Genomic DNA, 23,537 nt, shown 5'->3' on the forward strand with positions numbered 1-23,537 from the left:
CATCACTATCTTGTACTTCAAAATAAGTTGTCGAAATAAGGCAGTTAGTGGAGGGGAACTGGGTAAGGAAAGAGGAAGGATTATTAGGTATGTTTGTCACCTTGAGTTATTTATAAAAATAATCAAGGCAATAAATAAATAAATAAATAAATAAAGGTAAAGTAGCAAGCATGAAGCACGAGCATCAAAATTTGTGAAAGACAAAGCTACGGCTCCTTTCGATTCGTCATGAGTGACTTCAATAATGTGTTTATCTTTTCATATGACAACTGAATAGACGAGTAATAACCACAGTTGTCAGACCGGATTTTAACTCAGCAGCCGCTTGGTTAGAAAATGTCACATGTCCATAAACTTTGGTATGTATGAATGGACTACAGGACACCATTATTTTGAGGTATCTGGATTTTTCTCTCCTAACATTAGAGCTTGAAATTCGAAATTAAGTGGGTATTACGAAGCAAAACCTTCTGACATGATAGAAAGATACCCAATCCCAAGATCCACATTTATGGCATATTATTAACAGGTAATTTTGATATAGGTCTAATGATTGCTGGTAATAAGTTCATATGCTTGTTGTGTATGAATTGTGTATAGCCAACATTGTGCGATATTTTGAATTTGGTGTTTGGGTCCAAATCCAAATATCCTTAAAGAAGTGAAACCCAACATGTATAAAACAACATCAGTTTCAAGGCTGGCTTCAAGCCTGAGGTGGGGCTTGGTAGGCTGCTTTCTAATGCTTCCTGGTGGCCACATTTGCATTCCCAATCATAGGTTTCCTAAAATGCCGTTCTTGGAAGTTGTTACACGGTGCTGTGCATCTCTGCACTTTCAGCATGAAGATCTGAAGGGGGATTTTAAGGCCTTTGTCCTCTTGGACCTAGATACAAAACAAACATATCTCAATGACATCTCTTTTCTACTGTGTGCCTGTGACATTGCCTTTATCTCACTCCCAGCCTGCGTGTGAAGAAGGCTTTGGCTGTCCTTATTCTGACACCCTTAAGGGCAGCCTCAAAATTATCTTGGATTGAAATCAAGGGATTTCAGTAACTTGAAACCAAGGCAACGGAGGCAAGATTAATATCGGCAACAGAGATAGCAAATTTCACAACAGTAGTTTTCTGCCGATTCACGAAGATTGAGCACTTCATCTCAGTTAAGGGGAAGACCGTGACTTCAACACATTTAGAACTCGGTGATTTGGAATTCTGCTGATGTGGGATTTTAGGTTGAGGGATGTCTTCATTTGAACATCCTCCCCGTGGACTGTGCCCCACTTCTGACCTTGCTGAAGGCTCAAAAGTTAGAACTGGAGAAAGAACACATTGAGATGGGATCTGTGTACTTCTTCCAACTCTACAATCACATATACTCACCTGAACACATAAATAGGATTTTTGGCTAATTGCTTCATCTTTTGATGAGGACAGGCTGGTTCTTGGATAAAGATGAGCATAAACCTGAGTTGCAGACCAACCGGAGCAGTTATGAAGTATCGTGGGAGCTGCAATCCATCATCTAGAGGTCATAACTTGCCCCCCTCTGGTCTAGAGAAAGCAGCTGGGGATTTAATATTGTTAAAAAAGCATATAGGTATAGGTAGGTAATATCTAATCCAACATTGAATGAGGATATAACCCAACACTGAATGAGACAGAATGCCAGGAAAAAAAAATCCAGATTTTATTGGCGTGAGGTGCTACACCACCTCCTAGGCACTGAACTAGAGGGCACCTTATGTGCTACATGAGACACAGAGTTAGGAACATACCACACAGGGTGTAATGGCTACACCCGGAGTCCTAGAGTCAACTCAGCTATGCAGCAAGAGAGGTATCAGCACAAGGACAGCAATCACAACTTGAAGCAGAAATACTGGAGTCTCCTGCTCCCTTTACTCTCCCCCAGAACCAGCTGAAGAAACCCTGCCACCTTTCATAAATAAGGAACCATCTATGCAGCCAAACAGGCATGGCTAGAATCTGGGTGAAGCTGAGTCGCAAATGATGCGATTGCTTAACTGCAAACTGATCTCCCAAACTCAACTGGGGGTTATCGGGTCATCTCTCAAGCTTTTTCTTGGAAGATTAATAGTGGAATGCGAAATGTGAGTGTTACTAATGCAGCAACATTCATGTACATGACAATTTGCAGAGTAGCTGAGCCAAAGAAAAAGAAGGGAAGGAAGAGATCTTCAACAAAGCAAGAATTGTAGTATTGTTGTGGTCTATTGGCTTTATATTCTATTGCAGTGGAATACAAATAAATAACCAAAGGGAAGAGAGTTGAATTGAGAGTTTGCTTATGAGAAAGCAATCACACGGCCACTTCAATCAGAGTTCACCGAGGCCAGCCCACATTCCCAGCCCTGTTCCTTTGGAAAGTGATGTGGACTGAATAAATCACAGCTGCATATCAAAAAGATCAGCTCCATCAAACCTACTTTGCCTCAGCAGTCGGAGCAGCTTGAATGCTTGACCCTTGCCTTGCCTATGGAACAGACTGCTCTAGTCTCTGAGCTACTTTATGCTTTGCAGAGGTGAAATGAGTTATTTGCAGAGGAGCAGAAGGAAAAGTCACTGTGGCAGGCCTCCATGTTGGAAATAAAGCTCTGCTTGCTGCTCCCTCCTATGCCAATTCAGTCATCAACAGGCACTTGAGTCCTCTTGGTGTATGCTAGCAGAAAACCTTCCATAATAAAATTTGATCAGACCTCTTCCTGTAGGCGTAGGGCCTCCACTGCACTGCTGGGGCCCTGAGCCACCCCTCCGATCACAAACAGCAGGTTGGGAGCCTCCAAGCTAGAACAAGAACAGCGCCCAGTAGGCATGGAAGGCAAAGGCTCCCATTTCTTCTTGGCCAGATTAAATCCTTCCACAGATTCCAGAGGACTTGACTGGTTCCCTAGAAGAAAGAGGAAGATGTGTGAGCTGAACAGCAGTTGCCTTACCCGACTGAGATTCTGTTGGCATCTCTCTCTAACTGCAATGCCGCATACCAAAGGCATCGAGATGGCACACGGTTAATTACAAGAGAACTGTACAATTGAACTCTACCAAGCCAAACACCTCCCAGGATCTATGGCCTGGCCTGGCTTGCTGCTGAAACAAAGGATTTGACAGGATGTGTGATGCTTCTGAAAGTGAGAGACTTCTGAAAGCTAGAAACCTGGAGCCAAAATTAGAGCCAGAAACGGTGCAGATAGATCTTGGCACACTTCCTCACAGTAGATCACATTGCCAACACCATTGGCACTGCCTGCTGCAATTCTGCATGAAAGCCAGCGAGACAGTGCCAAAGGATTCAGACGGCATATTTTCTAAGAGTCCCCAGCTTCCATTTAAAAGCAGATCTTTCTCGATTTATTTATTTTATATACAGAGTGTTTATATTTTATATTTACATGTTAAGCCATCTAATAGACTTTTTTTTTACAGATCAAGGAAGCTGGACAAAAATATAAAGTTTGGTGTTATTTTTAGCGAGGGCAGAGGTCACCTAAAGCAATTCTATGACGCTAAGTTTCCACATTCTACAGTAGACATTTACACTGTGGAAATGACAGACAAAACTCATCTATGCTTCCTTCAATCTACCTAAGAAGAGAAGAGGGGAGGACTGCAACACAGGATTGCAGCAGGGAATGAGCTACAGATTCAGGGCCAAAGGAAGACACAGAGGTATCCATCACACCACAGCCAGACGAAGTACAGTACCATTGGCAAACTCTACAACAGAAGCTATGGTACTGGTCTGACAAAGGTGCAGCTGTAACTCAACTGCACTCAGGTGAAGACATCAAGAGGGGAGCAGAGGTGACAGGTGGAGGCACTGTCCATTTCAGAGGAAAGATAAGCAAGAACTGATCGTTGCTTGGGCTCATCATACGATCTGTTTGCCCAAAATATTAAATGCTCTTCTCCTCACCAACTCTAAAACAGGATAGATGATACCACAGAAGATGGTAAAAAGACACAAAGTAAGCTCTGCCACCACCTCAATCCTTTTTCTGTTGGAGAGAAAGGGAAAGCAGACTAACAGAGAGAGTAGTCACATTAACTCAAATTGATTTGAATTTAACTTAATATAAATGTAAGTTAAATTACATCAATTTTAGTGATCGTCCTGGTCTCACCTACAGTTTTGAAATACGGGCCCCAGCATACCTTCATGTGTGAAGTGTGGCCTTCAGACTGAAAAAAGGACTGCCCCTCCCCTTCTCCCAAATAAAGCAGATAAAGCTTTAAGAGGTTCAGGAAAATCATTCGTAATCCAATCAGACTTACCCTTTTGCAAGAGGTATAAGCCCATGTAGCATACTCCTGAAAATATTCCAAATATTATATTCCGTAAAACAACAAATACCATAAGGCATGCTTGCAAGGTTGGTAGCAGGCAGAAGATGTTATCTATCTCACTAATTCTATTTATTACCTGAAAGGGGGCTAAAGTGTAGTAAAATACTCAGACTTTGTTTATCCCTATTTATTTATTTTAGTCCTGAAATAGTATATAAATCAGTGTTTCTCAACCTTGGTCCCCAGATGCGTGGACTTCAACTTTTCTGGGAGTTGAAGTCCAGGAATCGTAAAGTTCCCAAGGTTGAGAAACGCTGATATAGATCCATGTCTTATGTTCCTCATGAATGTTCTGGTGAACTCCCACATGAGCCAGCCCTACCACTGCTACTGCCTGCTATTCTGACAGCTCCCTTGGCCTAGCACTAGACAAGATGCTTGAGCTCAATTCATTGAATGTGCCAGGACCTAATATGGGACTTTTTGTCTGTACAGCATGTCTTTCACCACTAACAGGAGCCCTTACCAGGCAACATTCAGCCAGGCACATATTCCAAATCTGTTTTATCTCACTGCTTAAGTAATTCAGAAAAATGCTGCTCACAGAACACCAGGAGAGACAAGACTCTCTTACTTGTATCAAATGCAGTAAGGTTGTGGTGAAAGGTCCCCTGTGCAAGCACTGCGTCATGCCTGAGCCTTTGGGGGGACGCCGCTTTCACAACGTTTTCTTGGCAGACTCTAGCGGGGTGGTTTGCCATTGCCTTCCCCAGTCGTCACCTTCCCCAGCAAGCTTGGAAGGATGGAGGGCTGAGTCGACCTGAGCCGGCTACCTGAGAATCCAGCTTCTGCTGGGATTGAACTCTGGTTATGGGGAGAGTTTTGGTTGCAATACTGCCGCCTGCCACTCTGCGCCACACGAGGCTCACACGCAGCAAGGTTAATGGATACTAAATCCATATGAAGACTAGGACTAAGATGGCATGGCTATGTCTTTGCTGCATCATATCATTGTGATAGTCGGCATTAGCAGAGTCAAAATAATGGTTTTACTCCCAATCTGCTTGTTCTTCCCTGAAACCACCTACTGCCTCAGCCCCTTGCTTGTAAGGGTTGAGTCTGAGTCAGACTCGGAAAACGAAACCTATGCAGAGTCAGGAAGGGAAAACAAAACTTATCGGGAAGCTTTTGGGGAATAGAAACCAGGAGTGACTCAGCAGAGCGGGAAGATTTGGAACGGCTGATTGGGCAGAATCCAGAGGAAGGTTTGAATCCTCCAATCAATGCTCGAGAGAGGACAGCAGAGAAGCGCACCAGGCAGAAGGCAGCCCGATTAGCTACAAACGGCGTGAAAAGGATGGGATAAAAAGGCACCAGCACAAGAGCAAGTTGCCGGAGACAACCGATCCCTCGAGCTGCTAGTGTCTGCGGAAGAGTCCTTGCCAGGAAACGGAGCCTTGCCTGTAGCTGATACAGAATCAGTGCCAGCTTCTCCTGCCTCTGAGGATCCTCCTTCCTCATACTCTGATTCAGCCAAGTTGTGCCTTGCTCCCAGCTCCGAGCCTCATCTTGCTGCTTTAGCCAGATCCATCCCTGCCTCCAGACCTCCGCTGTGTCTTGCCGCCCCAGCCAAGTTCCGTCCTGCCTCCAGCTCCAAGCCTCTGTCACTCCAGCCAGATCTAGCCCTGCCTCCAGATCCCAGCCGTGTCTTGTCGGTCCGTCCAAGTCCAGCCTTGTTCCCAGCTCTAAGCGGCTTCTTGCTGCTCCTGCTGTGCCTAGCTGTGCCTCCAGTTTCAAGTCTCACCGCGCCGCTCCAGCCCCGCTTCGTCTTGCCTCTAGTTCTGAGTTGAGTCCTGCTGATCCAGCCGCACTGAGTCTTGCCTCCAGTTCTGAGTCTTGTCTTGTCGCTCCAGCCACATCTAGACTTGTCTCCAGTTCCGAGCCTCGTCCTGCTGCTCCAGTCATGCCTAGTCTCGCCTCCAGTTCCGAGCTTTGTCTGGTCGCTCCAACCGTGCCTAGCCTTGCCTCCAGCTCCGAGTCTTGCCTCGTTGCTCCAGCCGCGCCAAGCCTTGCTGCTTCTGCCAAACTTATTCTCGCCTCCAGTCCAGAGCCTTGTCCTGCTGCATTGCCAAGAACTGGTTCTGCCTTCGATCCTGCAGACTTACCTTATTGCCTTTCACTGCCTGGGTGGACTTGATTATTTAACTTACTAAGGACTTTCTTCTGATGTAAACCGTTGTTGAAAATAAAGAATTCTTTTTGTAATTCTGTCCGGCCGCCTCTTAGTCTGAACAGGACATGCTAGCTATTTGCCCATCCCATCAAATTTCTTTATAGTTTCTCCCAGGGAAAAAGCTGTCATGAAGAATGGACTGCAGAAAGTAAGTGGTGGGCAGGAGAAAGGATGAAGCATCTGTTCTTCCTATTCCAAGGCCTGGCCCCACATCCACGTTGAGTAACAACATCCTTTCTCGTCCTTCCAAATGAGTTTGTATCGAGATTTTGTACCACATTTGCCGAGTGACCTAGTTTTCACCTAACTGATTCTGGCGTAGTGTTCACCGACAGAGCTGAAAACAATTCTTTTTTCCCCCTGCTTTGAATCCACATAAAAACACCGCCAAGCCGTTTCAGGACAACTGTTTATACAATTCTCGTGATTACTGGAGAAGAGCACTTGCAAATCCCCTGAACATCAAAGAAACTGTGTGAGGAACGACTGCATTAGCCTCTGTGTTCATAGGTATACTACTCCGCTGCTTGTCAGGCAGCAGGGCCAACAACAGAAGGAGCTCTTGGTTATTATCTTGTGTGACAAACCCAGCACTTTTCATCTCTCGTAGAACATGTCCCTGAACAAAAAAGTCCAGATGTATCGAAAACAAAATTTGCACCACCACACATCCAAGTGTGACTTGCCCCTATGACTCAACCTCAACTTCATGTTAGCTATGTAGAGGAATCAACTGGAATATACACAGACCACATCTGGACATTCTCCTTGCTTGATGCAAGGGAGACCCTCCAACCATTTCCAGAATATATGTCCTCATGCCACCACTTCTATGTCAAGGTCAGCCTACTGCTCAGGCAGCCCAAACATTTTATTTTATTTTTTATTTATTTAATTTGTCCCTGCCCATCTCTTCCCATCAGGAGACTCTGGGCGGTTTACAATAAAATAATTGATTAAAACAACAAATATACAATATAAATACAATATATAAATATAGAATTGCTCTTAATAAATAAATATAAAAATAAGAGTAAAAGAGTAAATAAGTACAAGTGGCAGAAGAATCTGATACAGCCCGTATGTGGGAGGAGTGGTTTAAGATACCAGCCATCCCCATGTAGAACTATTCCACTCTCTGCCCCAAGTGAGGTGGCAGAGCCAAGTCTTCAGGCTCCTCCAGAAGGCCAGGAGTGATGGGGCCAACCTTACCTCAGGGGGCAGCGTGTTCCACAGGGTGGGAGCTACCGCAGAGAAGGCCCGCTTCCTGGACCCCGCCAAACGAAGTTCTCTTACAGACGGGGTTTGTAACATGCCCTCTCTGCATGATCGGGTGAAACGGGCTGATGTGATTGGGGTGAGGTGGTCCCTCAGGTAAGGGCTTTAAAGGTGATAACCGACACCTTGAATTGGACCTGGAAGCAAACTGGTACCCAATGCAGCTCGCGCAGCAGCGGTGTTACGTGCCCTTCTAGGGGCACCAAAAACAGCCCACGCAGCTGCATTCTGGACCAGCTGAAGCTTCCAGATACTTTTCAAGGGTAGCCCCATGTAGAACGCATTGCAATAGTCTATATGAGAGATAACAATATGTCTTCCTGTCCTTCCTTCTGGAAGTATTTTCTCTCTCATTCAGGCTCAAGTTGCTCCAGACAGGCAACATGGGACACATTGCCCTACATCATTCCAATAATGATCAGTTAGTCTGAATTTTGCTCTTAGGGCATTATCTAACCATTCCCACTGAAATACATTTGCTCAATGAAATCTTCATTTATTCAAGGAATTAGCTAAGAGTCAAGATTATGGATTTGCTACACTGTGCAGTTCCAAGGGTCTTCTCCCTGCAAGCTCCTTTGATAAGGTAGTCTTAAAGATACTTTTAGTTGATCTTCTCTGACTTAAGTCCATAGAACAGTGTTTCTCAACCTTGGCAACTTTAAGCTGTGTGGACTTCAACTCCCAGAATTCCTGGCTGGCTGGGGAATTCTGGGAGTTGAAGTCCACACAGCTTAAAGTTGCCAAGGTTGAGAAACACTGCCACAGAAGCTCAGTTAAAAGTCTTAAAGATTTGGTTCCTGTTAAGTTTCAACCAGGTCTTTATTTTTAGAAGCAACTTCTTAAATTCTTTCTGCATAACTCCTTGATAAATATGCTCAGTTGGAGACTGGAGCTGATTTTATTCTTCTGCTTTGCTGGAGTCAGTCTTATTCACGTGCACAATAACTGGGAATTTTAAGAGTGTTAAAGAAGCACATGTATGAATCAAACTGGGTTCCTGCACAGGTAAGGTGACAATTATTGTTATTATACTTTTGTTATTAATATTATCATCACTGTGTTGAGATAATTATACAAAATATATAATCCAGAGGGTATGGCAGGGCTTTAAAAGCAGATGCTCATTTCTCACAGCTTAGTGATGTAACTTCTTTGGGAAGATACCGCACTGGTCTGATGAATGAGTAAAACCAGCTCTTCCAAAATAAACAGATGTGAAAAATACAGAATCACCTGAGTGTCACCAATTGTTCCATCTATCTTCTATCCTTTTTACCTAGACTAGCTCTGGTTCTTCAAATCCTTTCCTTCAAATTCCCTGAGACCCTTGAAACAGAGACATCAAATACTGAAATAGAGAGAGCGTCGAAGTGTAAAGCATGTGTTCCGCCACTAAAAGGGCACTTTCATTTTTTTACTTGCTGCAGAGACACCATTTGCTATGCCTAAGCTGTTATTCAGGCACCCAGCACAATAGCACATAAAAATTAAGAGACGTTGTTGTGACTAGAATAGAAAACAAGAGAGAGAAAAACAGCCAAATATCAAAGGGCTTTTTAAAAAAATAAAGGTTTTCAAAATTAGGTAAGAATCTCTTAAGACTAATAAAAAGTGAGTGATATACCTGAATGAAATAGGTAGGGTTTATTTATTTTAAGGAGCTACAATCCAGCCCAGAGATCTCAGCACTCAAACTGAAAGTCTAAAACAGTGTTTCTCAGTCTAAAACAGTGTTTCTCAACCTTGGCAACTTGAAGATGTGTGGACTTCAACTCCCAGAATTCCCCAGCCAGCTTGCTGGAGAATTCTGGAAGCTGAAGTCTATGCATCTTCAAGCTGCCAAGGTTGAGAAACACTGGTCTAAAATATTCCCCAGCTCAGAATAGTAACAGAAACCATCTCACATGTTGAACCAGGATTCCTAGATCTGCAACACTTACCAAGGCCACCAGCTATTACCACACGTCCACCAAGGTGGCCAGCTACGAAGTCAGCTCTTTTGTCTCTCATGCGGATGGCACGGCTCAGCCGACTCCAAGACCCTAATTGGAAAATTGGAGAGAGAGAGAGAATTTAGCTTGATCTAAAGGGAGAGAAGGTCAATAAAGGCTGTTTAGCTTTGACAGGTAGAAGCACCTAGATCTCCTTTTTCCTAAGCCTGGAAGCTAATCAGGGTTGGATCTGGTTAGTTCTTGAATGGGTCACCACCACAGAGGCAATGGGAAACCACTTGCATGTTTTGCCAATAGAATTTCATGGGCGGGTCACTGAAGGCACCAAGAATTGAACTTGACTTGCAGACAGCTACTTTTAAAAGGCATTTAGCATCACTAAGAAGCTTGAATTCAAGGATGGAATTTGACAGGATGGGGACTGCATGTTCTAATCTGGGTGTGTGAATCAATCAGCACAGTCAGGATAAGACAAATGATGGATTACTCAGTCATTATCTCTTTATCCTGCCTATTAATAAGCGGTAATAATAATCTTAGGATTCACAACTCTTCCATTTGACTTACACACACATATCTCTAGTTTACCTTCCTCTAAGTCAAACATCTCCACGGTGTTGACAAAGTGGGGCCGGGAGTAGAAGTTATGGGGGCCAGGCTGCTGCAGTCCTCCCAAGCTGAAGAAGCAACCATCAGCCATGGCACAGCTGGCAAAGGCACGCCGACTGGGCACACTGGGATAGCGTGTCCAGCTTCTCACTTCCAGATCAAATGCTTCGAAGGCTGTGACGGGCAGCTTGCCTTGTCTTCCTCCTACGGAACACAGAGACAGCATGACTGCAGGTCACTCATTCTACCTGCTTTGAATTATAGCAAAGTGTAGCAAACTGAAGAATCATACAATTTCTTCTGAATTCCAAAACCAGGTCGATCCAAAGATAAACACCTTTAATGGAGGCAGGCAAGTTAAGATCTTGTGAAAAATAAGACAAAAGCCACTAAACTCAGTTCAGCTTCAGAATGTTTTACGTGACCAGAAGATTCGCCTGACTGTATGCCCCACAGTTAATGAACATGTAAACACTACCAAAACTCTCATCTGTAATGGAAAAGTTCTCCGTTCCATAAAGAACCCCAATGCCTATGAATGACCCACGAAAATCAAGTAACAGTGCAGGGGTAAAACATTCCAGAGATTCCTTGCTGAAAGGTAATATGACCTACAGGTAGTCCTCAACTTATGACCACAATAGGGACTGCAAAATTCATCGTTAAGCAGTGCAGTCATTAAGCAAGGCATCACATGACTGCACCCAATGTGATGACATTTTTCGCAGCGGTCCTTAAGTGAATCACTGCAGTAATTAAGTGAATCATGTTCCCCCACTGATTTTGTTTGTCGAAAGCCAGCTGGGAAGGTTGCAAATGGTGATCATGTGACCCTGGGACATTGCAACTGTTGTAAATACATGTTGGTTGCCAAGTGCCCAGATTTTGATCACATGACTGTGGGGACGCTGCAATAGTCGTAAATGCGAGGATCAGTCATAAGTCACTTTTTCCAGCACCGTTGTAACTTTGAACAGTTGCTAAACGAATGGTAGTATTTCAAGGACTATCTGTATTAATTTAGGATATTGAAAACAACGACAGCCATGTTGGTTCATGAAAGAAAAAAAAATTGCAACTAAAATGATACAAAAGTATGTACAAGCTTTTGAGTTCTCCAGAACTCTTTCATCAGGCATGGTGTTACAAAAAGCAGAGGGTGGGGAAGAAGCAAGGAAGTCTCCCTTGCTTTTTTTTTTCCCTTCTCCTGCTTCTTGTAATACTTTCTGCTCTGAAAAGTTCCGGAGAATTGGAAAGCCTGCACTCTTGTGTCTCTCTGGTTGGTCTTAATAAAGGCATTACCTTATTATGGGTGCTGGATTTCTATCTCAGGATAACAAACTTTGGATCAAGCACCTATAAAACCATACTTGGGCATTTCTTGACATGTAATTGGAAGGTGGAGAGTGGATACCGTCATATCTCCACCAGCCCTGTGACTGGGAACCTTCTGTACCAGAGTCTGTAATTCAGTAATCCAACTAATCGACAGCCAGGTGTTGTTTGTTTGTTTGTTTATATTTATTTATTCGATTTCTATAGCCGCCCATCTCAGCAAGTGACTCTGGTTGCTGGCCTAATCCTTACCCATCACGTAGATCTTGTTCCCATGCAAGAAAGTGGAGGCTCCATAGCAGGGTGTGGGCATGGATGGTAAAGTCTGCCAATGATCCTTAGTTGGCTCATACATTCGCAAGAGAGCTTGTGGAGACGTGTCTGCGCCCATCCCGCCTAAAGCATAAACCACTCCATCTAGAGAAAGGAGAGATTGGCACATGTAAAAAGGTCAAGTGATGGAAATAAAAAAGCATCTTGAGGTGCCAGGTTTTTGCTTTTACTGTTTTATGGTGTTCTGGTTTTGTACCACTGTCGTGAGCCACACAGAGTTGCAGTCTCTTAAGACTGATGGCCACGGAAGCCTTTTATGTCAATCAATCAATCTTGCTTCCTCTCTATCCCCAACCCCCATGTTAAGGAGAATAATTGGTGGGGGTTTTCCTGCTAGCTGGTAATGTTTGCTTGGACAGCAGTAAAATGAAACCAGTCCTCCTATCCCCATGCTTAACACGTCTTGTTCAATGTATGTAAAGACAACTGGCCAGCATTTTGCCTGTGGCAGGATAGGGTTGCCACTAGAGGAATTTAACTCAGCCATGAGGTAGAATTCCACATATATTCTCTTCTATTGGTAGAATTCTGTTTAATAAAAAGGCTTTAAAAATAGGCACTGTTGGCTAGAATTGTGTTTTTAACACTAACCAAGGCAAGACACAGCCTTAAAAAAGGTGCAGGGGAAATGTCATTGCTCATCCCTTTCTAAACCAAGTTCAAGGGCTGGTTAACCCATACAAAAACCTAAAAAATTTGAGACCAAGGTATCTAAAGTAGTGTCTTGTACCAGCTTGCCGTTGCTCTTAGATCTGGAGGGAGAACCATCTTGTGGTCTCACAAACAGATAAAGAAGCTTAAGTGGTGCCATGAGGTAGTACCTTTCTGAAGCATCACCCTTGCTAAGAGAAAGGCACCTGGGGAAAATTGATTGACATGTTGGCACGTAAGATCCATTTAATAACTGTAGCAAATCTAGTTGGGAAATTAGATCCATAACCTCCTTGGGTTTTGCTGGTTGCCAAAAACGCAGCTCTTCCATGTCAGTATGTGGGGATCTGTTAGACACTGAGCTGTCTTTGTAGAATCCCTGTAGTGGTTTTCTCGTATTTCTGGCAATATAAAGTTATCCAGCTGACACAGACCAGGGCCAGAGCATCCTGCAGTGATACACCAGAAAAGGGATGAGTTATTTGTTTTAACCAACTGAGGAAGACAAGTCCATAACGCTTTCATGTCCTCCATTTTCTTTTGCCAAATTAATTGCTTGCAGCGTTGCTTCTGGATAAGTAGATCTTGTGCTGTAATTTTGCTATCATTTGCCTTATATGAATTGTAGCTAGCTAGTAATCTTTTCCTGGCTACTATACAGTCTGCTTGGAACCATGGTTTTGACGGACATGCAGGATGCTTGTAAGTCTTTGTGTTGTTTTTATTCTTACTGAAGTTATGATGGATGTTATCTGCTCTAAAGTAGCTCTTTGCAAAGGGTAGGATACACATTTTTTAAAAATGAAAAAATAACATCTGAAAAATAAACAGTTAATGATACATGAAGGAAAGACTCAAGAGTCTTTTAGGCCTAATGCATGTTGTGGTTCCACCAAAATTACTGAAGAAACTTAAAGCAGAGAAGTTGACAGGAGAAGCTATTCCTTCACAATGATAGGCAGATGCTACAGCATGGCATTGCAGCACCTTTACATAATCACTTTTTACCATATTTATAGGCAGATGCTACAGCATGGTATCATTATTCTAACTCTCTCACTGTAAGCCTCAAAATTTAGCTTCCTCATCCCGGTGCCTTCCTGTTCTGCTGGACCAGCTCTCAAAATCCTTAGCAAGCATAGCCATGGAGTAGAAAACCCACACGTGATTGATCAAAATGATTGGTGTGCTGTTGAATTCAGATGGAAATGAAATTCTGGATCTTTTTGAGATTAGGTGGGAAGGGATCAACATCTTTGCATGTAGAATTATAGGTGCTAGATTATAGATTGTCAAAATGAGCCCTTTCAGATGTTTCTCTAGCATTCAAAGGGCAGTCTCTAAATAGATGCTGAGTAGAAAAACATGGGATCCCCCCTGTGCATGAATTAGAATACTAATTGCTAGAATTAAATATTACCTTACTGGCTTGGATGTCTGCATAATTAAAAGCCCAAGCGATCCTTTTAAAGCACAAGGTGCACAGTTCATTGCGGCAATTTAATAGGGGAGTCAAAACATATAATCCTTTGGTCATCAGCCCATATTTTATCTTCTATCAAAACAACGCCTGGCTTGCCTTTCTTATAGTCTACGTTGCTGTAGGGCAGCATAAAGCTTTAGCACCTCCTCAACTTTAGGTTGCTTTTCTTAATGCAATTCGTATTTTTGAGCCCTCAATAGGAAAACTATTTCAATTTCTTGGTCTATTGGTCCGCTTTTTCTGATTCAAACCCCATCATTAGTCCCAACCTGGAGAGATATCGGACTATAATTTTCATCACTCAGAAAATATAATGGCTATGCTATCTTGAGATGATGAAAGTTGTAGCCCAACACAGCTGGAAACAAGCTGGAAAGACTGCTATGGGTACATTTTTCTCTCTTTAGGTTGGATATCTGGATAACTGCAGACACATTTAGATTCCAACTGCCATCAGGCCCAACCAGCTTGTCAGTAATATGGGCTAAATTCTAGAGGGCCACAGATTACATGCACAACATGTCCAGTTTTTTCCTCTCCCGTAGAGCATGATTTGGCTGCTCCAATTCCATAATCTAGGTAATTGTAAAGGAAATGGTGTCCTCTTTCTTTCCTCTTTGAACTGCACTTTTATGTGATTTTTATTAAATGATAAACATAGTCTCTTCCTTAGGCAAACAGTCATCTTGTTATCTGCGGGGGTTTACTGGACTTCTCATAACTCACATTCAACTCTTTGATAGAACAGTAGTAAAGGTAAAGGTTTCCCTTGACGTAAAGTCCAGTCGAATCCGACTCTAGGGGGCGGTGCTCATCTCCGTTTCTAAGCCTTGGAGCTGGCGTTGTCATAGACACTTCCGGGTCATGTGGCCAGCATGACGACTCGGAACGCCGTTACCTTCCCGCCGAAGCGGTACCTATTGATCTACTCACATTTTGCATGTTTTCGAACTGCTAGGTGAGCAGGAGCTGGGATTAACAACGGGAGCTCACCCCGCCGCGCTTTGGACATGCTGGGAAGCCAGAAATAAGATGCTCTCAGAATTCTAACATGGTCATCCAAAGGAATCTATAATCCAAATCAGCTATTGTTCATAAATACTATTCCCAGTTATCAACAACCATTCCTTCAAAACGAGCTGACAAATCAACATCTGAAAATAATGTCCTCCAGATCTTTGGGACTCCAGTTCCCATCAGCCTTAGCTAAATGTCAGAACTGATAGCAGATGTAGCCCAACACATCTAAAGATTGCCAGAATAAGATACAGAAGCAGTATCGTCCTCCATGATTGGCACAATCTGTTGAGAATAATGGGCCCAATAGTCTGCCCTTCCAGAAGACAACCTGTTGAGGAAGGCTTGCTTCGTTCCCTGTACAGCATGATGTCCTACTCTTCCCACAACCGCTTTAAGACCCCCAGCCCCAAGCTAGCCATGCTCTGGTAGACCCTAGCAACTGCCTCACGTGGTACCTGGTCCTTCTAACAAATGTAACATATGAACAACACTGGGATACCAGGCTATCACAACTAATTATATTCGCCACGTAGTATCCCTGGAGACACCATGGCAACCCAACCATGCTGCCAAGTTCTGCCTCCAGCACAGCCTGCCCACTGCTCTGCACACAGTAAGGGCGGGGGGGGGGGGGACAGCAAGGAAAAGGCTTCCACTCCGAATCTGAGATGAGGGCCGCAAAACTATTAGCTAACCAGGTCCCGAATTTCTTGCAGACACTGATTTATTTGTATCCTTTGTTAGCCCCCTTTTCGTTAAAAGCATTCTTGCAACTATTGTAAATCCATTGGCACGGGCTGGTCAAGTTGCCAAATATGACATCAAGAAGGTACAACAGGCTTCCTGTCTCAACAGTCACCTCTAGTTCCAGGCCTGGATGGAAACCCACGACTGTTATCTCAGACAACGGCTCACAAGCTCCTCTTTGCTCCACCAGGACAGCAGGGGCACATCAAGAAAAGTAGAATCCCTCAGGCACATATTCAAAGAAAATTCCCCATTTCTTGCCCAGATTAAAAATCAGATAATGATGCAGAGGCATAAGCAGCCAATCTTATTTTAGAGAGTTATGACAGAGATGTTTAAAAAGATGAAGTGCCCTGGGGGAAATCTCTGCAGCCAATTTCTGGGGATGATATGCTGCAATTAAATTCTGAGTAATTAAATCAAATAGATGAAATGAATCAGTTATATAACTGTTCATTTGAACCAGCCATTCAGGCAGCTTCATTCTCTTCTTGTTAAAGGCATGACAATAGGATCTATTGATACACACTATCTGGGCATAATATAAAAAGTACTGAATGGGGTGAAAAGAATCGATGACTCTGCTCAACTAGGACTGCCACAAATCAATGGCAGACGACCCACTTTGCATGCAGAAGAATGTACGTATGTATGTATGTATGTATTTATTTATTTAAACCATTTATATTGCTGCCCATCTCAGCAGCAGTGACTCCAGATGATCCACAGAGGATTAAAACATAATACAACCAAGAGAACTTTAAATCAATATCAATACTAGTAATATGTAAGTCCAGGCCTGAACAATCCAGTATCAATATGTAAAGACCAATCAAACAAATCCACCAACAGGGCTGGTTTAAACCCATGGTCCCAATGCTGGGGCGAACAGCCAGGTCTGTAAGGCCTTACGAAAAGCCAGGAGGGTCAGGGCTCTCCAGATCTCTGGGGCGGATGCTGTTCCATAGAGAAGGTGCTGCAACAGAGAAGACACAGCTCCTTGGTCCCACAAGATGACATAGTCCAAGTCTCAAAAAGACTGTGAATTAACTTAGCCAAACTTGCTTTGAGGGACAGGCTAAAGTGCCCCTCCTACATGATGGTTGAAGAGATCATAGCCATCTGGATTTTATGAGCTGGGGTAGTTAAGAAATGGTTTTAATGGGATTTTGTTGGAATTCTATCGTGTATTTATTTGAATTTTTATTGTATATTTATTCTGTGTTGTAAACCGCCCAGAGTCCCTCCAGTCGGAGGAGATGGGTGGTGACAAATTTGATAGATAGATAGATAGATAGATAGATAGATAGATAGATATCTAAAGTCAACTAAGGGAAGCTTAGTTTCCCCTGTAAAAGAAACAAAAACTGATTTCATGATGAATATTAACACTTCATTGTGTTCTTTTCTTCTCCCTCATCTTCTACACACAAGCTTGGAAGAAAGCTAACAGTTTTCTGTAGTGGTGTTTGTACACAGACGTAGCCCATGCCGGTTATTGAATTATCTCATTTTTTGTCTTTTAACCACAAACTACACCAAAAAAAGGATTCAGAACAATCTAGGGTGTGGGGAGGGGGGTTAAATGAATAGGATTCCCCTTGGTACCTTCCATTTCCTGCTTACAAGCACCTCAGACCACGTGGCTCACCCTGACAGAAACAAAATGATGACCTAAGATGGGCCTTGGCCTGATCCAGAAAGGCAATTCTAACGTCCTTATATTCTATTGCTCCCATCCATACACATACTATTTGCTAAAACATAAAAGGGTGAGGAGTATGATTGTGTAGACACTGGTTGTCTCATTTAGATGTAATCTAACAGACCCTTTAGCAAAATCCTGCAGGAACAATGTAGGATAAACATTCAGGATGCTGCCTCTTTTCCAACAGAAGAACATACTGCTCCTGAGAGCATCAAGCTCCTCAGAAGAGGCTGGTCGTGCCAGAAAAGCTTGGTTTTGTTTTTGCTTAGCAACCATCTTTTCCATGAAGTACAGAATAGCCATATTGTCTGTACCCAGTTTACGAAGTTACAATTTCTATCACCACTGCCTGCTTTACTCTGAAACTGGGAAACATGACCCAGCTCAGACAGTATCACAGAGGGGATGGATGAAACTCCTGCTTAACAAGGCTACTCCTGTTTTAAAATGTTAAATCTGTGACATGAGAGACCACCCAGCTTGGCTAGCCTTTCCAAAGGTGGTGCTATACAAAAATATTGTGCTACCACCCCCATTGTCCTCTACCACAAAGGGAATTATGCTGTCTTAAGCTGATGGACATTAAAGTCCTACATGCTGGGAGAACACGATGTTTGGGAAAGCTGTGTTTGGGAGTTGTGAGGTGATAAATATCAGCCTCCTCCCATCTTTTCTAAGTCTGGAGCTTAGAAAAGATGGGAAGGCAAACAAAGGTCTGCCTTGTTAAACTTCCTAAGCTTGGCACCCTCCAGATGTGTGGACTTTAATTAGGGCTGCCATATCTGGGCTCCATATCTCTTTGCTGCCATCTAGTGATAATTGAATTTCAGAGAGCCTCCAAAGCACAGTGCAGGTTGTAATGTCTGAACCACCCTTGAGATTCTTTGAGGGCCTCAGAAAGGCAGTGAAGCTGCTGCTTCTCATCTCCTGTTCTCCATCAACAAGCTTCAATCTATGAACTTGTGCTGAGAAAAGAGATGCAGTGAAAGATGGAAGAATCCTGTTGATAACAATACTCAATGACCACCAAACTTGCAATCTCCTGGTTTCTTTGTAGTTACTCTTTATCTGCCACAACCAAAGGCCCCAAAGCAGGGTATATGGTTTTTAACCTCCTACAAGGTTAACAACCTGAGAGATAGTGACTTATCCAGTGTTGGAATTATCAGGGGGTCAACTCAGCATTGTCTCCTAAGAATAAAAAGGGGGTTTCTCTAGTAAATGCATCTCTGTTGTGCTTGTGGGATGTCACATGGGTCACCTGATTTCCACTTCCTCCTCCTTCTTGGGCTTGGGGATTAACAATCTCCATTTACCTTTTGGCAGACCTGCAAGCAGGAGGTGCTGCAGAATGCAGCTCTCGTCCTTTCATCTTGCTTGCATGCAGCCATTTCTATTTCCATAGAAAATGTCTACAAAGAACCAGTGATGAGTAAGTGCTTTCTCCTACAAAGCTACTTGTATCCAGATCTATTGAATAAATGTAAGCTACCTTTTTTTTTTCTTTTCATCTAACTACTATGTGAAGACTGAACTCTTTCCTGAACACAATTAAGCTTAATGTGCAAGTTTCTTTTTTGGTTCACACTTCTACTTTACAAGATAGTTGTTAGCTGCTTGGAGTTCTTTTATTAACCTTTAAAAACTCCATCATTCAGAATCATCAAGTAAGCTTCACAGCTAGTAGAAATTTGAAAGCTGGTCTCCTCCACCATAGTCCAACACCCTAACTGCTACATGCTGGTTCTCCATTACTTATGCATTATTGATTTGCCCCTAATTGTAAAGGTTAATTGGTTGCTCTTTTCCCTATTCTTGAAGAACTCAGACAGCTTTTTCAAACCTAGTGCTCTCCATTAGAACTCTCAAAGTCCTAATTCTGGAGGGTACCAGATCAGAGAAGGCTGGTTTAAGCTTTTAAAAAGACGGCATGTTCTTTTGTTTGAATGTCATACCTAGCGTGCACATAATTGGCACATGGCTCAGCTGGCTCTGCTCTAGATGGTAGAATAAAGACATTCAGTTAAGGCTGCCTCAGACTATTTTGATCTGCTTTGAACAAAAGCATGGAAAAAAGGATGGAAGAGGCATCTTCTGCCAGATAACACCACCCAAATCAAGCAGTGAGGAAATGTTATCAGTCTCCATAAATCCCTATTTTGGTACATTTTCCCACTTCTCTTCTACAATAATGTATCGTAGGGTGCTTGCAATGATTAAAGGGGGATTCCAATTATAAATTTCACATTCCACTTAGATTCATGAAAATATTTCTAGCTCCCTGGAATGCAGAGGGGAACCTGAAAAAATTCTACTAAAAACCTGTGTCCTTCCAGGATTGGAGGCTTGCTTCACGATGCAGTGCCGCATTGTCAACTAAATTCCACACTTTTTGTAGATGCTTATGCACAGCATTCATACCAAATGGGCAGAGCTTGCATCACAATGGTATTATACTGCTTTCACCATAGATTATTCCATGATGCTTTTTAGATCTGCCTTCACTGTTTTATTTTACTATTTTATGAGCCCTGAAAAACTGGCTCTTCAGTCAGGTCTTCAGGGACCCTGCACTTCATCATACTTTCCATCTTTTATCTTTATTTGATTGTAAGTTCTTTGTTTGCTTGTTGTGAGCCATCAAGAGTTATTGAGAGTCGGGCAGCATACAAGTTTAATACATTATAGTTGTTATTATTATTTATAGTTATTATTATAAATTATGAACGTTATTAGTCTACAGCAGTGTTTCTCAACCTTGGTGAGTTTAAGATGGGTGGACTTCAACTCCCAGAATTCCCCAGCCAGCTGGCTGGGGAATTCTGGGAGTTGAAGTCCACCCATCTTAAATTCGCCAAGGTTGAGAAACACTGGTCTAAGGCCATAAGAAAGTTGCTACTACTGCCTAAAAACTGGGCTACAGCCATAAGGCTTCTACTTTCAACACAATTGACTCTCTTAAGTTTTCCATCTTTAAGAGCCAGAAGAAGATGGTTCTCATCCACTGTCTTCCTTGTTGTTCCTTGTTTATATTCTCTTGCAGACTTTCACCAAAATGACTTCAGTCTGCAGGATAAGAGTACAAACTCCACCTCCAGATAAGGATGAAGATGATGATAAGCAATGCAATCCAGAAGTTGATTTTTTTAATTAATATGTTGTACTAGATACCAGATTAATAATTTCTGTTTTGTTAATTTAGAATTAGATTATGTTGCCATTTAAATATTACTATCTATTGATAAGAAATATTATATGATAAACAGAGATTACAATTTTAAGAAATTTTGTTCATTCATGGTTCCATGACATCAAATTCTACATTTCACAACAGTTCCAGCAGTTAGAATACAAGCAATTAGAACCATGACTAAATTTGAGATTAAGCTAAATTCATCACCTAATTGGGTAAAAGGTGGGAATTTCAAAAATTTACAACATCCTGTTAGAAGACAAACTTTCTGGGTGAGTTGAAAACAGTACCAGAATTAGATGGAAAAGCTGCTATACAGTACATATGATCTGATGGTTATCTGACCAACATAGAAAACCACTGAAAACAAAATTGCCCCAAATTAGGGAAAACTCAGTGGATTTTATAGCTGGTATTTAACACAAAGCAAACTCAACATGATAAATTCTAGCCTAAGCTCCAAGTGTTGGAGAAAATAAAAAGAAATAGGTTCCTATTATATATAGTAGTCCCGTGAAGCTGTTCAGTTTGGGGGATGGAAATTTTTATTAAAACAGGACAAATCACAATTTGAACCAAATTACAACTCAGACCTTCAGCAAAGGATTGTTACCTTGTCGTGGTGCTGGAGCTTGAGCACCTCAGTGATGCCATGAGCTAAACCGTGAAGGGCCACCCAAGACGGGAAGGTCATGACAGAGAGGTCAGACTAAATGCGATCCCTGAGGAAGGTAATGGCAACCCACCTCAGTATTCTTGCCGTGAAAACTAAATGGATCAGTACAACCAGAGATATGTCGGTATACCATCGGAAGATGAGACCCCCAGGTCGGAAGATGGTGAAAATGCTACTGGGGAGGAACAGAGGATGAGTTCAACTAGCCCCAGACGTGATGACGCAGCTAGCTCAAAGCCGAACGGACGGCTAGCAGCCGACGGTGCTGGTGGTGAACGGCGAATCCGATGTTCTAAGGATCAACACACCATTGGAACCTGGAATGTAAGATCTATGAGCCAGGGCAAATTGTATGTGGTCATTGGTGAGATTTCAAGGTTAAAGATAGACATTTTGGGCGTCAGTGAACTGAAATGGACTGGAATGGGCCACTTCACATCAAATGACCACCAGATCTACTACTGTGGACAAGAGGACCACAGGAGAAATGGAGTAGCCTTCATAATTAATAGTAAAGTGGCTAAAGCAGTGCTTGGATACAACCCAAAAAATGATAGAATGATCTCAATTCGAACTCAGGGCAAGCCATCTAACATCACAGTGATCCAAATATACGCCCCAACCACAGATGCTGAAGAAGCTGAAGTAGAGCAGTTCTATGAGGATCTGCAGCACCTACTGGACAACACGCCTAAAAGAGACATAATTTTCATTACAGGAGACTGGAATGCTAAGGTGGGCAATCAAATGACACCTGGAATTACTGGTAAGCATGGCCTGGGAGAACAAAATGAAGCAGGACATAGGCTGATAGAATTTTGCCAAGACAACTCACTCTGCATAACAAACACTCTCTTCCAACAACCTAAGAGACGGCTTTATACATGGACTTCACCAGATGGACAACACCGAAATCGGATTGACTACATCCTTTGCAGACAAAGGTGGCGGACATCTATATAGTTGGTAAAAACAAGACCTGGAGCTGACTGTAGTTCCGATCATGAACTTCTTCTTGCACAATTTAGGATCAGACTAAAGAGATTAGGGAAGACCCACAGATCAGCTAGATATGAGCTCACTAATATTCCTAAGGAATATGCAGTGGAGGTGAAGAATAGATTTAAGGGATTGGACTTAGTAGATAGGGTCCTGGAAGAACTATGGACAGAAGTTTGCAACATTGTTCAGGAGGCGGCAACAAAATACATCCCGAAGAAAGAGAAAACCAAGAAGGCAAAATGGCTGTCTGCTGAGACACTAGAAGTAGCCCAAGAAAGAAGGAAAGCAAAAGGCAACAGTGATAGGGGGAGATATGCCCAATTAAATGCAAAATTCCAGAGGTTAGCCAGAAGAGATAAGGAATTATTTTTAAACAAGCAATGCGTGGAAGTGGAAGAAGACAATAGAATAGGAAGGACAAGAGACTTCTTCCAGAACATTAGAAACATCGGAGGTAAATTCCAGGCCAAAATGGGTATGATCAAAAACAAAGATGGCAAGGACCTAACAGAAGAAGAAGAGATCAAGAAAAGGTGGCAAGAATATACAGAAGACCTGTATAGGAAGGATAACAATATCGGGGATAGCTTTGACAGTGTGGTCAGTGAGCTAGAGCCAGACATCCTGAAGAGTGAGGTTGAATGGGCCTTAAGAAGCATTGCTAATAACAAGGCAGCAGGAGACGACGGCATCCCAGCTGAACTGTTCAAAATCTTGCAAGATGATGCTGTCAAGGTAATGCATGCTATATGCCAGCAAATTTGGAAAACACAAGAATGGCCATCAGATTGGAAAAAATCAACTTATATCCCCATACCAAAAAAGGGGAACACTAAAGAATGTTCAAACTATCGAACAGTGGCACTCGTTTCACATGCCAGTAAGGTAATGCTCAAGATCCTGCAAGGTAGACTTCAGCAATTCATGGAGCGAGAATTGCCATGTGTACAAGCTGGGTTTAGAAAAGGCAGAGGAACTAGGGACCAAATTGCCAATATCCGCTGGAT

At 42.7% G+C, this 23,537-nt stretch overlaps 1 protein-coding gene across 2 annotated transcripts in view; it reads right to left on the bottom strand.

Moving 5' to 3' along the window:
* Positions 1 to 1,675: 1,675 nt before the first annotated feature.
* Positions 1,676 to 23,537, bottom strand: part of KLHDC8B (kelch domain containing 8B) — a 44,183-nt gene continuing 22,321 nt past the window's right edge. For both annotated transcript variants that reach the window (XM_063291441.1, XM_063291440.1), the window contains exons 3-6: positions 11,970 to 12,134; positions 10,362 to 10,586; positions 9,762 to 9,863; positions 1,676 to 2,913 (exon numbers count right to left, since the gene is read on the bottom strand). In XM_063291441.1, the coding sequence (XP_063147511.1) occupies positions 2,717 to 2,913; positions 9,762 to 9,863; positions 10,362 to 10,586; positions 11,970 to 12,134 (689 nt within the window). In that variant the 3' untranslated portion in view covers positions 1,676 to 2,716. The remainder of the gene's footprint in view (positions 2,914 to 9,761; positions 9,864 to 10,361; positions 10,587 to 11,969; positions 12,135 to 23,537) is intronic.

The sequence above is a fragment of the Candoia aspera genome, chromosome 2, assembly GCF_035149785.1.
Source record: "Candoia aspera isolate rCanAsp1 chromosome 2, rCanAsp1.hap2, whole genome shotgun sequence".
NCBI lineage: Eukaryota > Metazoa > Chordata > Lepidosauria > Squamata > Boidae > Candoia > Candoia aspera.